Source organism: Musca domestica, unplaced genomic scaffold, assembly GCF_030504385.1.
Source record: "Musca domestica strain aabys unplaced genomic scaffold, Musca_domestica.polishedcontigs.V.1.1 3, whole genome shotgun sequence".
Lineage (NCBI taxonomy): Eukaryota > Metazoa > Arthropoda > Insecta > Diptera > Muscidae > Musca > Musca domestica.
Window position 1 is genome coordinate 6,774,354 of NW_026712299.1, and position 14,220 is coordinate 6,788,573.

Consider the following 14,220-nt stretch of genomic DNA (forward strand, 5'->3'; position numbering starts at 1 on the left):
CCATACAATGTTTGGTGGAGGGTATAACTCAAGGCTGGGGGTATAAATCTGTCGACAAAACCGACAGTTACTATTTTAGTTGTTAGCTCTAATTTCTTAATCTCTGGGATCTTTCCTTCAATTATTGAAAACAAAAAATGAATTTTGTTGTCCAGTGTTACCTAAGGTCCACTCCTCATATCCATGTTACCAAGGTGATCCATTTCTTTGCCGCACCTATACAAATTATTTGGGGGCCGGCGTGTGCCTATACTGATGTCATTCCTTAACGCTAATGAGAAATTCCCGCCTCTTTAATTCATTTATGTTTTCCAGTCTTCCTTCTAACTTTTCATTGGTCTGCATCGAATTTTCGAATTTTATTCCCTGATTAAATTCCCAGAAGTGTTCAGAGGGTTTTCCATGCCCCATTGCCAAGGAAAAAAAAAAGTAACTTTTATTTAATTAATTTTGATTTGTTTGAATTAGAGCGACCACAGCGATTACACTCAGAAAAAAATGTTCGTACAAATTGGAGAATCTTCATCAACTTTGTGTATCATTAATTTAGAGATTACTTATCCGCATATCTGCATTTTTTTGGGTGTATTTGAGCAGATGTAAACTTATTAACCCATGGCGAACCCAGAAACGGATTTTAAAATTTTATTTTTTCAAATGATTATCCATGTAGATGTGATAATTCTTTAGGATTTGAGCCCTTGTCCTTCTAAGACTCCATTCCTAATCTGCTAATAATTGTCATTCAATCCAGTACCGGTTCATAATACCCTAAAACCGACTGATTGGCTTTCCCCAAGGTATTTTTCTTGGATTTTTCTTTCATTGTTTGTCACCTACTTACTTTGCCTCTTTTTCTATTAATTTTGATATTTACATATTTTCCTAGAGAAAATGTCTAGCTATATAAATAATGTTGCAGGTCTTCAATGGCATATCATTTCCTAGTTCACATTTAGAAAAACAAGTTGTCAAAAAAATGGATTTTAAATCGCTCCTTCTCATCGCCATCCTTGGTTGTTACTTTTGCGCTGTAACCCATGTCTCCGGTGATTGTTATTTCAGTTTTCCCAAAAATGATTCGAACAGACCGGTATTGTATAAGAAAATCGGTAGTCGTAAGACTTTGATACACACCGATGGATTGTCTCGTTATGATATAAATGATGGCGAGGTAATAACCATTGATTGTGAGACGCGTATTCTCAGGTAAGTTTTTGGAATTGAAGTGAATCAGAACCGTTCACCCAAATCTTGAAAAAAATATTCAAATTAAAAATTCTTCATCTTTCAGTCCCATTGAAGGCGAAGGCCTACGAAGTTTTGACTTAAATTGTACCGACAGCCGCATGCCAGTATTCGGTTATCCGGTTAGCAATATCAAGGTTTGGTGCGATTCGGTTAAATGGAATTTATATGAAAGTTCAGAACACTTTGACTGGTGCCCCCCGCCGATGTCATCGTATCTTTTGGCCCGACCTTTGGATAATGTCTACGAATATTTAGCCGGTGTTTGTTACAACTTTGAGCAACAACAAATCCAGTCATTATATAATGCTGCCGGCTACCAGTTTTCAAAATATAAGGTAAATTAGAAATAACAAGTAAAAAACGGTACGTTCGGCCGGGCCGAACTTTGAATACCCTCCACCATTTGGAACGAATTTGGCAATTCTCAAGAATAATAAAATCCTGTCATAGCTGTAGAATCCATTTCGAACTTCAAATACCAAATTTGAAACAATTCCGGTGAATAATGTTCTTAAAATCAAAAAAATACCGAAAATCAGGAGGTATCTTTATATGGGGACTATAAGAAGATGTGGACCTGCATACGCATTTTCCATACCCTCCACCATAGTACAATTTGTACAACCTCCTCCGTTTGTAACACTTCGAAATATACATTTTAGACCCCATAAAGTATATATATGTTCTTGATCTGCATAAAATTCTATGACGATTTAACGATTTCCCTCCGTCTGTTCGTCTATCCCTCTGTGGAAATCACTCTAGCTTCCGAACGAAATGAAGTAGGTTGATAAAATTTTATTCAAATGTGTATCATGTCTGCGGGACTTTTGGTATTAAAAATAGGCCATGTAGGTCCATGTCTTCGTATAGCCCCCATATAACGGTACCTCCCGATATTCGGTATTTTGATAATTTTAGCGACATTATTTACCGGAATTATTTCAAATTTGGTATTTGAAGTTCGTAATGAATACTACAGCATAAAACAGAAAATGGGCCGTGTAGATCCACGTCTTCGTATAGACCCCATATAACGGTACCTCCCGATACTGGGTATTTTGATGATTTTACCGACATTATTTACCGGAACTATTTCAAATTCGGTATTTGAAGTTCGTAATAGATACTACAGCATAAAACGAAAATGAGCCGTGTAGGTCCACGTCTTCGTATAACTCCCATATAACGGTACCCCCGGATATTCGGCATTTTAATGATTTTAGCGACATTATTCACCGGAATTGTTTCAAATTTGATATTTGAAATTCTTAATGGATACTACAGTCTAAGACGGAAAATTGTCTGTGCAGGTCCACGTCTTCGTATAGCCCCCATATATCGGTACCTCCCGATATTCGGTATTTTGAAGATTTAAGTTATATTATTACCCATTTTTTTCACATTTGAATATTGTAATGGCTTACGACAAGTAATACCATGCAGGTCTATGTCGTCATATAGACCAACATATAACAGCTACATTCGCTATTCTTAAGATTTTAACAGATATTTTTGAGAATTGCCAAATTCGTTCCAAATGGTGGAGGGTATTCAAAGTTCGGCCCGGCAGAACTTACAGCTTTTCACTTGTTTCTCCTAAATAAATTTTCCTAGGGTTGAAGTTATTCCTATGGCCCCAATGAACTAAAGATCAATTTATTTCTATAGACAAAAATTGTCCCAGATAGAACGGGGGTTTGATTTTTTTCTATAGAAAAAGTTAAACATCAGTTCAATGGGGCTATAGAAAAAACTCAACCCCCTTTCCGTTTAGGGGTATATTTTTCTTTAAGGAAAAAATTCAGCTCCAGTCCCTCCAGATCAAAGATGTGTAGTATTACATTGTATATTGTACATTGCCTCAACATAAGAATATATCCTGATTTTTGAGGCTTCGGAAACGATTTCCAGCATTTTGTGTGTTTCTTTCGGTTAGATTTAATGTATCCTGAAAAGAATATTGAAATAAGTATGTGTGGTCCTCAAATAATGAAATTTACAAATTTTTAGGTTTGGCCAAAAATTAAGTTCAGTCCAGCCGAACTTTTATTTTTTTTCTATTTTCTACTAAAAAGTTCATTCCCAGTTGTAGAGGTGTAGCACGAAATTTGTATTGATTCTCAATTTAAAGAAAAGTTAAGAATATTTTATATGGGTATGTACAGCCCTCTTATAATGGAACTTCAAAATTTTAAAGATTTTAGTGTAGCCGATTCGGTCAGAAATCTAGTTTGGTTTTGTCGGACATTATGACCTGTTTTTTTTTGTGCTAAACAAATCATTTCCAGTTTTAGAGAAATTGAAAGATTCTCTTTTAAAAGAACTATAAAATAATATTGAAAATTGTCCATATTTCTTAAAATATTGTATTAAACTGTGCAAAATTCACCAACATTTGTAACATTAAAATTTCTCTATTTTTCAGCATCCATCACGCCTTGAAAACTATTCCCCGTTAGTGGAAATAAAGGATATACCTAAAAAATTTATACCTCGTCGGTGAGTGGCATTGAATGCAATATCGGATTCATTCTTCATTTCACAAAACTACAATGTTGATCTTTCCAGCATCGATGCCTCCCAATTCAGTAGCGAGGAAACCCGAGAATTTATGCAATTTGCCAAATATGAAAATCATGCCGTAATACAGGATCCACAATTATATAAAGATTATTTTGATAGATTTGGTGGCCTATTGGAAATGGATTGGTGGCCAAGTTTACGTTTGGGCAATTGGTATTTCTACGAGAAGGCTCTGAGACAGCACATTGAAGACGACAAGGCAATTTATGATATTTTAGCTGGGGTGTCGGGAGCAGTTACTGTACCCTCTCAAAACAAAATACATCCTAAAAATTACACAATGATCGATATGTTCTATGGCTATAATCAAAGGGTGCCCCTCTATGTGTGGCACTATTTGAAGTCACCGCGGGAAAATGGCAAAGATTTGGTTGTGATTGGTGTCAATTCGGCATTCATTGATGTGAGTAGATTTTTTTGGTATTTTTTTCTTTTTAACATTTTTTTTTAATATTTTTCATAGTTCTACAACGATGAAAATGATTTGATTTTCTGCACCGACATTTGCCATCAAATCGATTGGTTGAAAATGGTTCGTTCCACGTTCCGTTACAAGACAATGGGTCTGATATTCTGTTGTGATGTCAATGAAGTAAGACGTTCGAGCCATTTGGAAGGATTTCCCTTGGCATCGGAATAACTAAATGTTTGAAAATAACTCCGGCCCGCGATCTTTGAAATGGGCCAACGAGGAATATGATAATTTTTTGGAATCAATATTTATGAAATCAAATAGTTGAGAATTAGCTCTATATTATATTAAAAATCATATATTTTTCGAATAATATTTAAGCACATTCAATAAATATTTACAAAAATCAAGTGAGAGCGACTAAAATTAATATTTCTTCGAGGGATAAAAACGAACGGATATGTCTGACATGTTGACTTATTTGTGGCCCATAGGCAAAAATATAACTAAATATATATATACAGAGTGAAATGAAAAAACTGCAACCAACTTTAGACTGCTGTCATTTCTAAGCCACTCGTCCGACAGCTGTTAAAATTATTCCAGTGACAGCTCATTAGATTGTTTACAAGCATACAAAAGCATTTTGGTGAGAATTTTCCGGAAAAAAAGTTATTCGTGGTGGAATTCAAGCGTGAAAGTGTGATTTATTTATATTTGACTGGAAAACCACAAGTGGCTATCGTTTGAGCACTCCAAAATTTAAATGTGAATAAATCTTTTGTGTCTCGTACCATCGCTCGTTACCGTGATACTGGTAGCGTAGCTCGACGTCAAGGAAGTGGACGGAAGACAGATGGAAAACAGCAACATCAGCAGAAAGGGTTCGAAAAGTAGAGAAGCAACTTGATCGAAACCCGCATCGCAGTGGCCGAAAAATGGCTCGTGAGCTGAACATATCTCAATATTCCATACGGCAGATATTGAAAAATAAGCTCGGGGTAAAACAATTGAAATTCCAAAAAGTGCTAGAACTTACACCGCAACAGAAAGAAAATAGACTCAAAAAAAAATAAAGAATTGCTTCGCTTGGCCGAAAGTGGTGAACTGCCGAATTTGGTTTTCTCCGACGAGAAAACATTCGTTGTCCAGCAGTTTGTAAACAAACAAAATGATCGTGTTTACTTGTCAAAGAGGTCAGCTGAAAATGTGGACCTTCGGTTGGCCACCAGAACTCAAGCGCCGGCCATGATGATGTTTTGGCCCCCATAACTGTCGATGGTCGCTCTCCGCTTGTATTAATCGACCCTGGCATCAAAATAAATGCCGAATATTATCGCGAAAATATTCTGGATGGTGTATTAAAGCCTTGGGCACGCAAACATTTTGGCTGCAGACCTTGGACATTCCAACAGGACTCAGCACGCCCCACCCAAGAATGATTATAAAATGTGGTTCCTTGCTTCATTTCCAGCGCACAATGGCCACCGAAATCTCCGGACACCAATCTGTTGGACTATTTCGCCGGGAGTATTTTAGAAAGCTAGGTTGGCACTAAAAAAGACCAAAATATCGATCACCTGAAGCAAGTGCCTCGCCGGAAATGAGTCAAAATACCGCAGAGCAACATTCGGGCAGCGTGTGACGGTTTCATTGGCCGTTTGAAGGCCATAATTCGTGCCAAAGGTGACCAATTCGAACAAATCTAAACTTATTCTAAAATTTGATGCTATTTCCGACATTTTTTGATTTCATTCAGTAAAATTTAAAATTATCTCACCCTGTAGATGAACAGCTCATGACGGAGAAACGTTTCTGACAAAAACGAAAGAGCAGCGTGATATAGTCCAGATACAGTGGACCAAAATTATGGGACGGACACTGGTTTCCATTAAGATTACCAAATTATTAAATATCGACTTAGCGGTTAAAATTATTTTACATTGTTTATGATATCATAACAACTTGAAACGTGCCTGGCGTGTAGATCCTAGACCTCTTCGGACCAAATCCGTTTCAGAACATTTGGAGTCGATCTAGGGTTGTTTGTCAGTCTGTCTGGCTGATGCGTAAGATATCTCTCTAAGGGAATATCCGATTTGATGCAAACTTGATACATCATCATATTATTATGAAACTTAGGGACAAGACTGTCCCTCGTACGAAGTTTCAAGATTCTGGCTGCAGCCGTTTCTCATGGGCGTTGGTTCTACATCAAACAATCAGTAATTCCACTTGATTTTAGTTATTGCGAGGGTAATTGCCAATCGAAAAAAATTAGTAAAAACAAGTAAAAAAGCAGCTAAGCTCGGCCGGGCCCAACTTTTAATTCCCTCCAACATTTTGAAGGAAGTTCAACATTTTTCAAAAAAAAAAAAAAAAAAAAATCCGTCGAAAAATACCTCTCAATAAAAAATCCATATATAGTAGCTGTGCGAAGACGTGGTCCTGTATAAGTATTTTTTTGCCGAACGAACTTCAAATACGAAATTTGAAACAATTCCGGTAATAATGTCGTTAAAATCATCAAAATACCGAATATCGGGGGTTTAATTGTTATAGACCATTCTCTTCCAGTACTCAGAAGGAACTACTTGTGTGAATTTTCAAACAATGCCAGTGAAAAACTTGTCTAAAATCATTAAAATACCGAATATACGGAGGTACCGTTATATGGGTGCTATGCGATATCGTGGACCGATATTACCCATCTTCGAACTTGACCTGCCTGCGGACAAAAGGCTAATCAGTGCACAATTTTAGCTTCCTATCTTAATTCGTTTTGACTCTACCGTGATTACAACAGACAGACTATATCGTCTTACAATTTTACGCTGATCATCTGGGGTTTTCTTGTTATTTTTTCGTTTTTGTGTAGCCCAGGGTAGTTCAAATGGTATGTAGCTTTCATTACAATAGTGCTGCAAATTACACACGTGCCTATCCATTTTTTTTGTGGTGAATTGATGGAGGGATTCGCAATTTTGGTAGCTCTTTACAAAACAATTTTCTTCTTTGCTATACCCCTTGGTAAACCTTGTAATTTCATTCCCACTACTGAATAAACCTTGGTTCTAGGTATAACACAATAATGGAATTATTTTGGTTTAACATATTTTTTTGATTGGTTTAACATATTTTTCGAATAAAATATATTTAAATATACAATTTGCGATACTTAAATATTACATGCCCTCAAATCTTCATTACTTTTGGGGCGGAAGTTTGTACTTTAATATTGATTCATTAAAATCATCAAATTCATCTTCGATACGTGCTGGTTCAGATGGTAATGCGAATCCTTCCAAACGTTTCGATAGCTTTACTTCGTCCACATCACAACAGAATATCAGACCCATCGTTTTGTAACGGAATGTGGATATAGCCGCCTTTAACCAATCTATTTTGTGACAGATGTCAGTGCAGAAAATTAATTCCTTTTCCTCGTAGAACTATGAAAGATATGTGAGATATAAATGGAAAATTTATAAGTTAAGACTTTTCAAATAAAATATCTACTCACATCAGTAAAAGCTGAATTGACGGCAATCACAACCACATCTTTGCCATTATCTTTTTTCGACTTCAAATATTGCCATATGTAGAGGGGAATTTTTCGATCATGCCAATAGGTCACCTCAACCATGGAGTAATTTCCTCCACTGCCATTTCCATAAAAGGGTACAGCAACTGCTCCCGACACGCCCTCCAAAATCTCATAAATTTCCTTGTCCGTCTCAATATGTTCCTTTAGAGCTTTCTCATAGCGATGCCAGTTGCCCGAATGTAAATTTGGCCACCAATGAAATTCCAAGAGACCACCAATTGGATTATGGGGATTTGTAAATAAATTTGGATCTTGTATTATTGCCTGATTGTCATACTGGGCAAATTGCAGCCATTGTTGGAGTTCCACATTCTTGAGGAGGGTGGGGTTAATGCTAAACAGGAGAGAAGGGAAACAGAACAGTCATAGCATGGCAACACATTTTATAAATGAAATGACTATATTGACCGCAGTTTGGGGGAAGACCATAGTTTTGAAAAGGGTCACTAATATGTATGGGGATATTCTCTCTCTCTTTTTGTGTCAAAAGGGTTATTTTAAAATATACATATAGTCCTTTATTTTAAAATAACCACTTCGACAAAATTTGTTTATATACCCAAGTGTGGATAACAAGTTGTATAGGTTTGGCGTCTCTTTGCGTAACCATGGTCTTCCCTTCCTTATCGCCACAAAATGCTACTCACCGATGAGATTCAAAATGTTTGTATGCTTGTTCTATTTCCGTTGAAGGGGGATAGTTTTCAAGACGAGTCGGATACTAGAAAGGGAAATGGAAATGTTCGTTTTTTTATACTGTGCAATAAAATTCCACTCTTTTGACTTCAATTTAGAAAACTCAGTAGATTTCGGAAGTACAGCTAAAAATTGAAGACACATGAATCGATGTTTAGAAACTTTACACCGTAAAGTAACCTAAACAGAGGGATTTCTTCAGAACTTCTTGAAATGGAATACTTGAATTTTAGGCATATTGTACGGCCATATTACCGATAACCAACTAGGATTATTTTGGTCAAAAATGATAACCCTCAAATGAGGCCTATTTTGGTCATGTTTTCAAAGTGTAGTTAAGAACTCCCCAAATATGGGATCGTAACAAGTCAAAATATTCCACACAATTATTTGCCACCAAATTTTCCATTGGGTTCAGTAGACATCAAAAGTCGAAATCTTACTGATTTTATGTATTATTCTCCTTTAAAGCATTAATTTAAAAGGGTGAGGTTAAAGACAAAAATATTCATATTATCGGATGAACAATATATATGGGAGCCATAGCTAGATCTGAACTTCGATTTCGATCAAATTTGGCATACAGGATGAGATGAAAACCTGCAACCAACTTGAGACTGCTGTCATTTCTAAGCCATTCGTCCCATAGATGTTAAAATTATTCTACTGACAGCTCATTATATTGTTTACAAGCGTACAAAAGCATTTTGGTTAGAATTTTACAGAAAAAAAGTTATTCCTGATAGAATTCAAGCGTGATAGTGTGATTTCTTTATATTTGGCCGGAAAACCACAAGAGGCTATCGTCAGAGCACTTCAGCATTTAAATGTAAATAAATCTTTTGTGTCTCGTACCATTGCTCGTTACCGTAGTACTGGTAGTGGACGGAAGAAAACGGCAACATCAGCAGAAATAGTTCGAAAAGTAAAGAAGCCACTTGATCGAAACCCGTGTCACAGTGGCCGAAAAATGGTTCGTGAGCTGAACATATCGGAATATTCCATTCGGCAAATACTGAATAATGAGTTCGGGGTAAAGCCATTGAAATTCCAAAAAGTGCAAGAACTTATACCGCAACAGAAAGAAAATAGACTCAAAAGAGCTAAAGAGTTGCTTCGCTTGGTGAACTGCCGAATTTGGTTTTCTCCGATTAGAAAACATTCGTTGTCCAGCAGTTTGTAAATAAACAAAATAATGGTGTTTACTTGTTAAAGAGGTCAGCTAAAAATGTGGACCTTCAGTTGGCAACCAGAACTCAAAAGCGCCGGCCATGGTGATTGTGTGGGGCGCCACAACAATCGATGATCACTATCCGCTCGTATTAATCGACCGTGGCATCAGAATAAATGCCGAATATTATCGCGAAAATATTCTGGAGGGTATATTAAAGCCTTGGGCACGCAAATATTTTGGCCGCACACCTTGGACATTTCACCATCGCACTCAGCACGTGCCATCCAAGAATGGTTACAAAATGAGGTTCCTCTTTTCATTTCCAGCGCACAATGGTCACCAAAATTTCCGGATATCAATCCGGTGGACTGTTGTATCTGAAGTATTTTGGCAAGCAAGGTTGGCACTAAAAATACTTAAGTGTCGATCACCTCAAGCAAGCACTTCGCCGAGAATGGGCCAAAATACCGCAGAGTAACATTCGGGTAGCGTGTGACGGTTTCATTGGCCGTTTGAAGGCCATAATTCGTGCCAAAGGTGACCAATTCGAACAAATCTAAATTTATACTAAAATTTGATGCTAATTCCAACATTTTTAGCTTTCATTCAATAAAATTAAAAAAAATGTAAAAAATATGGCTTTTGACTTTGTTGCAGTTTTTTTTATGTCACCCTGCATATATTTATGTAAGAATAAGACATGCGATAGAATTTACGACCCATATTAGAATTTTGTGGCAAATAATTTTGAAAAAATATTTAAAGTGAGTTTTAACAATATTTATATCCTACACCTCATAGTAAGGGTATCATGTCTTTGTGCATTGGTTTGTAACATGGAGAAGGAAGCGAGATAGACCCATATTTACTTTTGAGAATCTCCATAGAATCACTTTCTGAGTTGATTTATGTATGTCAGTCAGTCCGTCTGTCCGTCCGTCTGTCCATGTATTCTTGTGAATAAAATGCAGGTCACATTTATTATCCGATTGAGATGAAATTTTCCAAACAACATTTATTTGGCCCAAGGACGAACCCTATTGAAATTGGAGATAATCGGTAAAAATTTAGATATAGCTCCCATATATATCTTCGTCCGGTTTGCTTTTTATTGTGCACCAAACGTGTAATATCAGACCGAATAGTATGGAATTTTTCACAAACAACCAAATTAGGCCTGAAAATATGTATGCCAAATTTGATCGAAATCGGTTCAGATATAGCTATAGCTCCCATATATATTGTTCATCCGATTTGTTATTTTAGTCCTCCGCTGCCGTAATATGCACTCTCTAACAACAATATTTGGGGAAATATATCAAATACAGCTCAGAAATACCTTTGCTAAATTTTATCGAGATCGGTTCGGATTTGGATATATCTCCCATATATAACTTCGTCCGATTTACCTTGGATTGTGCACCAAACGTCTAATATTTGCCCAAATTGGATGAAATTTGGCACTTAGAAGCTAGTATGTCAAATTTGGTGAAGATAGGTTCAGATATAGCTATAGCTCCCATATATACTGTTCTTCCGATTTATGGTATTTGTTACCCACAGCCGTAATATGCACTCCGTAACAACGACATTCAGGGAAATATATCAAATACAGCTCGGAAATATCTTTGCCAAATTTTATCGAGATCGGTTGAGATTAGGATATAGCTCCCATATATATCTTTATCTGATTTAAATTAATTTTGCACCAAATGGGCAGTGCAACTCCGAATTTAAAAGATACAAATGCTTCGGCATATTTAGTCCTTTGAACTTTAAATTATAATTATAGCGTGTATGATTGAATTCTCCCATAAGAACTTGTATGGAGCTCTACTAAATTAGCAAAGTGGTGTAGGGTATAATAAAGTCGGCTCCGCGCGACTTTAGGACTTTCTTTACTGGTTTTAAGTAAGGACCAAACAAACCCCCATTTGGTGACCCGATATGTTGTCAAATGGACAGTATAGCTCGAAGGCACTGTTTCCAAATGATCTCAATCGGAAGATTGAGATCTATTTATATTACTTTGCGATTTAAATTTTCAAAATGGGCACACACTGCTGTGCACTACTTTCATAATGGATACACACTGGATTTTTCCCATAAAAAAAAATTTATGTTGCACAGTGTAAAAAGAAATTGAATTTTGTCGCATAGTGTAATTTACCTTATATTTGGACAATTGATAAGCAGCAGAATAATACGCCGTCAAGATCTGTTGTTGCTCCAAGTTGTAACAAATCCCAGCATAATATACATAAGTGTCATTCACAGGTCTCGCCAGGAGATATGATGTCATGGGCGTTGGACACCAGTCGAATGGTTGAGACGATTCATATAAATCAAAATGGTTTGAATAGCACCAAAGATGTAGATAACTATTTAGTTTAATATCATCTACATAAATGTGATTTTGAGTACAATTCAAATCGATGCTACGTTTGCCATAGCTTACTCCGGGCCTGTACAACAAAAATTCATTTTTTTATGAAATTTTAAAATCGTAAATTTTCAAAAAACAAAAACACCACTCACAATCTCACCTCTGAATACTTGTTTCACAATCAGCGGTTATTACTATATTTTCCGGGATTTGATGACGAATTCCCTTGGTGTTGATCAACGTTTTACGGCTGCCAATGTTCTTATATAATTTCGGCCACTTCGACTCATGTACGGAGAAACTAAACGAACAGTCGCCTAAGACTTGGCTTGCAGCATAACAACAGCAACAATAAACTATGGCTGTCAGTTGGAATTTTTTAAAATCCATTTAAACAACTTGTCTGCAGGAGAGCCAACGAATAAATGATTTGTCTTTGAAGGTGTGAATTATATTAACGTAAATTTCATAAGAGAATTATTTTATTTTCAATTGAGGTGTTGTTGTAAGGAAAATCCAAATGTACATTACATGGGGAAATCCAGGGGTTGGGAATAAATGAAATTATTATGAAAGTAGTGAAAAAGCTGATAAATACGACCAGGTCACAACTGAACTTTTAATACCCTCCACCCTAAGGAAGAGAGAATCTTGAAAATGAGAGCACCGATTTAGGATGTATGATCAAGTCCATGCGATATATGTGGCCTATTTTTCAAATGTGGAAAAAAATTGTTAAAATACCTTACAATTCTTTCTTTCTCGGGAAAGTCTGTAAGTGGGGATGAAATTAAATTTTAGAGAAAATCCTCAGTAATTAAGGACATAATTTTTCTCAAGGATTTTCTCAATTCTAAAGAACGAAATTCAGAACTAAATTTAGAAACATTTTTTTTTTAATAGAAACCAGTAAAGAAACCCAAAAATTGGGTAGGGCGAACTATATGATGCCCCGAAATACATCCTATTTAGATGAATATTACACATATATGGCGCCCAATAAAATTGAAATTGGACAAAGATAAATGTGGAAGATATATCTAAATTTGGATTGATTATCACTCATTTCAATGAAGTTTGTCCTCGGGCCAAACAAATGATGTGTGGAAAGTTTCATCTTAATCGGAAAATAAATGCGATCTACACTCTATTTACAAAAATACATGGACAAACGGAAAGATGGACGTACAGGCATAAATCGACTCATATTTTTTTCAAGAAAAAAAAGTAAAAAAGCTGTAAGTTCGGCCGGGCTGAACTTTGAATACCCTCCACCATTTGGTACAATTTTAAAATTTTTCAAAAAAATAAAATCCGTTAAAAATCCTGTTAAAATCTTAAAAATACCGAATGTAGCCGTATATTAGGGTCTTGAAAAAAATCTATTTATAATGTAGCTAAAATCATCAAATCAGGTAGGTACCATGGGGGTTACAAAAGAATCTGCACAGACAATTTTCTGCCAAAGGCTGTAGTATCCATTACGAACTTTAAATACAAAATTTGAAATAATTTCGGTAAATAATGTCGCTAAAATCATCAAAATACCGAATATTGGGGGGTACCGTTATGTAAGGGCTATACGAAGACGTGGACCTGCACAGATGATTTTCTGTCATAGGCTGTAGTATCCATTACGAACTTTAAATACCAGTATTGAAATCATTGCGGTGAATAATGTCGCCAAAATCATGAAAATACCGAATATCGTGAGGTATCGTTATATAGGAGCTATATGAAAACGTGGACCTGCATACAAAAATTTTTGTCATAGGCTGTAGTACCCATTACGAACTTTAAATAGGAAATTTGAAATAATTCCGGTAAATACTGTCGCTAAAATCATGAAAATACCGAATTGCGGGAGGTACCCTTATATGGGGGCCATTTACGAACTTAACCTGCCTAATGGTAAAGTATGCATGTTTGCAAAACTTTAGCCTTCTATCTCAATTCGTTCGAAAAATAGTGCGATTACAACAGACAGACAGGCACACGGACATCCCTAGATCGTCTTAGAATTTTACGCTGATCCAGAATATATATGCTTTGTAGAGTCTATTATAAATATTTCGAGGAGTTACAAATGGAATGACAGTGTTAATATA

General features: G+C 36.1%; 2 protein-coding genes across 2 annotated transcripts; one reads left to right on the forward strand and one right to left on the reverse strand.

Moving 5' to 3' along the window:
- Positions 1-924: 924 nt before the first annotated feature.
- On the forward strand, positions 925-4,659 carry LOC105262094 (uncharacterized). The gene is made up of 5 exons (XM_011295943.3): positions 925-1,209; positions 1,295-1,586; positions 3,680-3,753; positions 3,823-4,240; positions 4,301-4,659. Exons 1-5 carry the CDS (start codon positions 980-982, stop codon positions 4,475-4,477), a joined length of 1,191 nt encoding a protein of 396 aa, XP_011294245.3. The 5' UTR covers positions 925-979; the 3' UTR covers positions 4,478-4,659.
- Positions 4,660-7,362: 2,703 nt separating this feature from the next.
- LOC105262102 (uncharacterized) lies at positions 7,363-12,748 on the reverse strand. Its single transcript, XM_011296023.3, has 5 exons — positions 12,273-12,748; positions 11,897-12,191; positions 8,504-8,577; positions 7,773-8,190; positions 7,363-7,701 (listed from the first exon to the last, which is right to left on the reverse strand). The coding sequence occupies exons 1-5, from the start codon at positions 12,500-12,502 to the stop codon at positions 7,456-7,458; spliced, it is 1,263 nt and encodes a 420-aa protein (XP_011294325.1). The 5' UTR covers positions 12,503-12,748; the 3' UTR covers positions 7,363-7,455.
- Between the last annotated feature and the right edge of the window lie 1,472 nt (positions 12,749-14,220).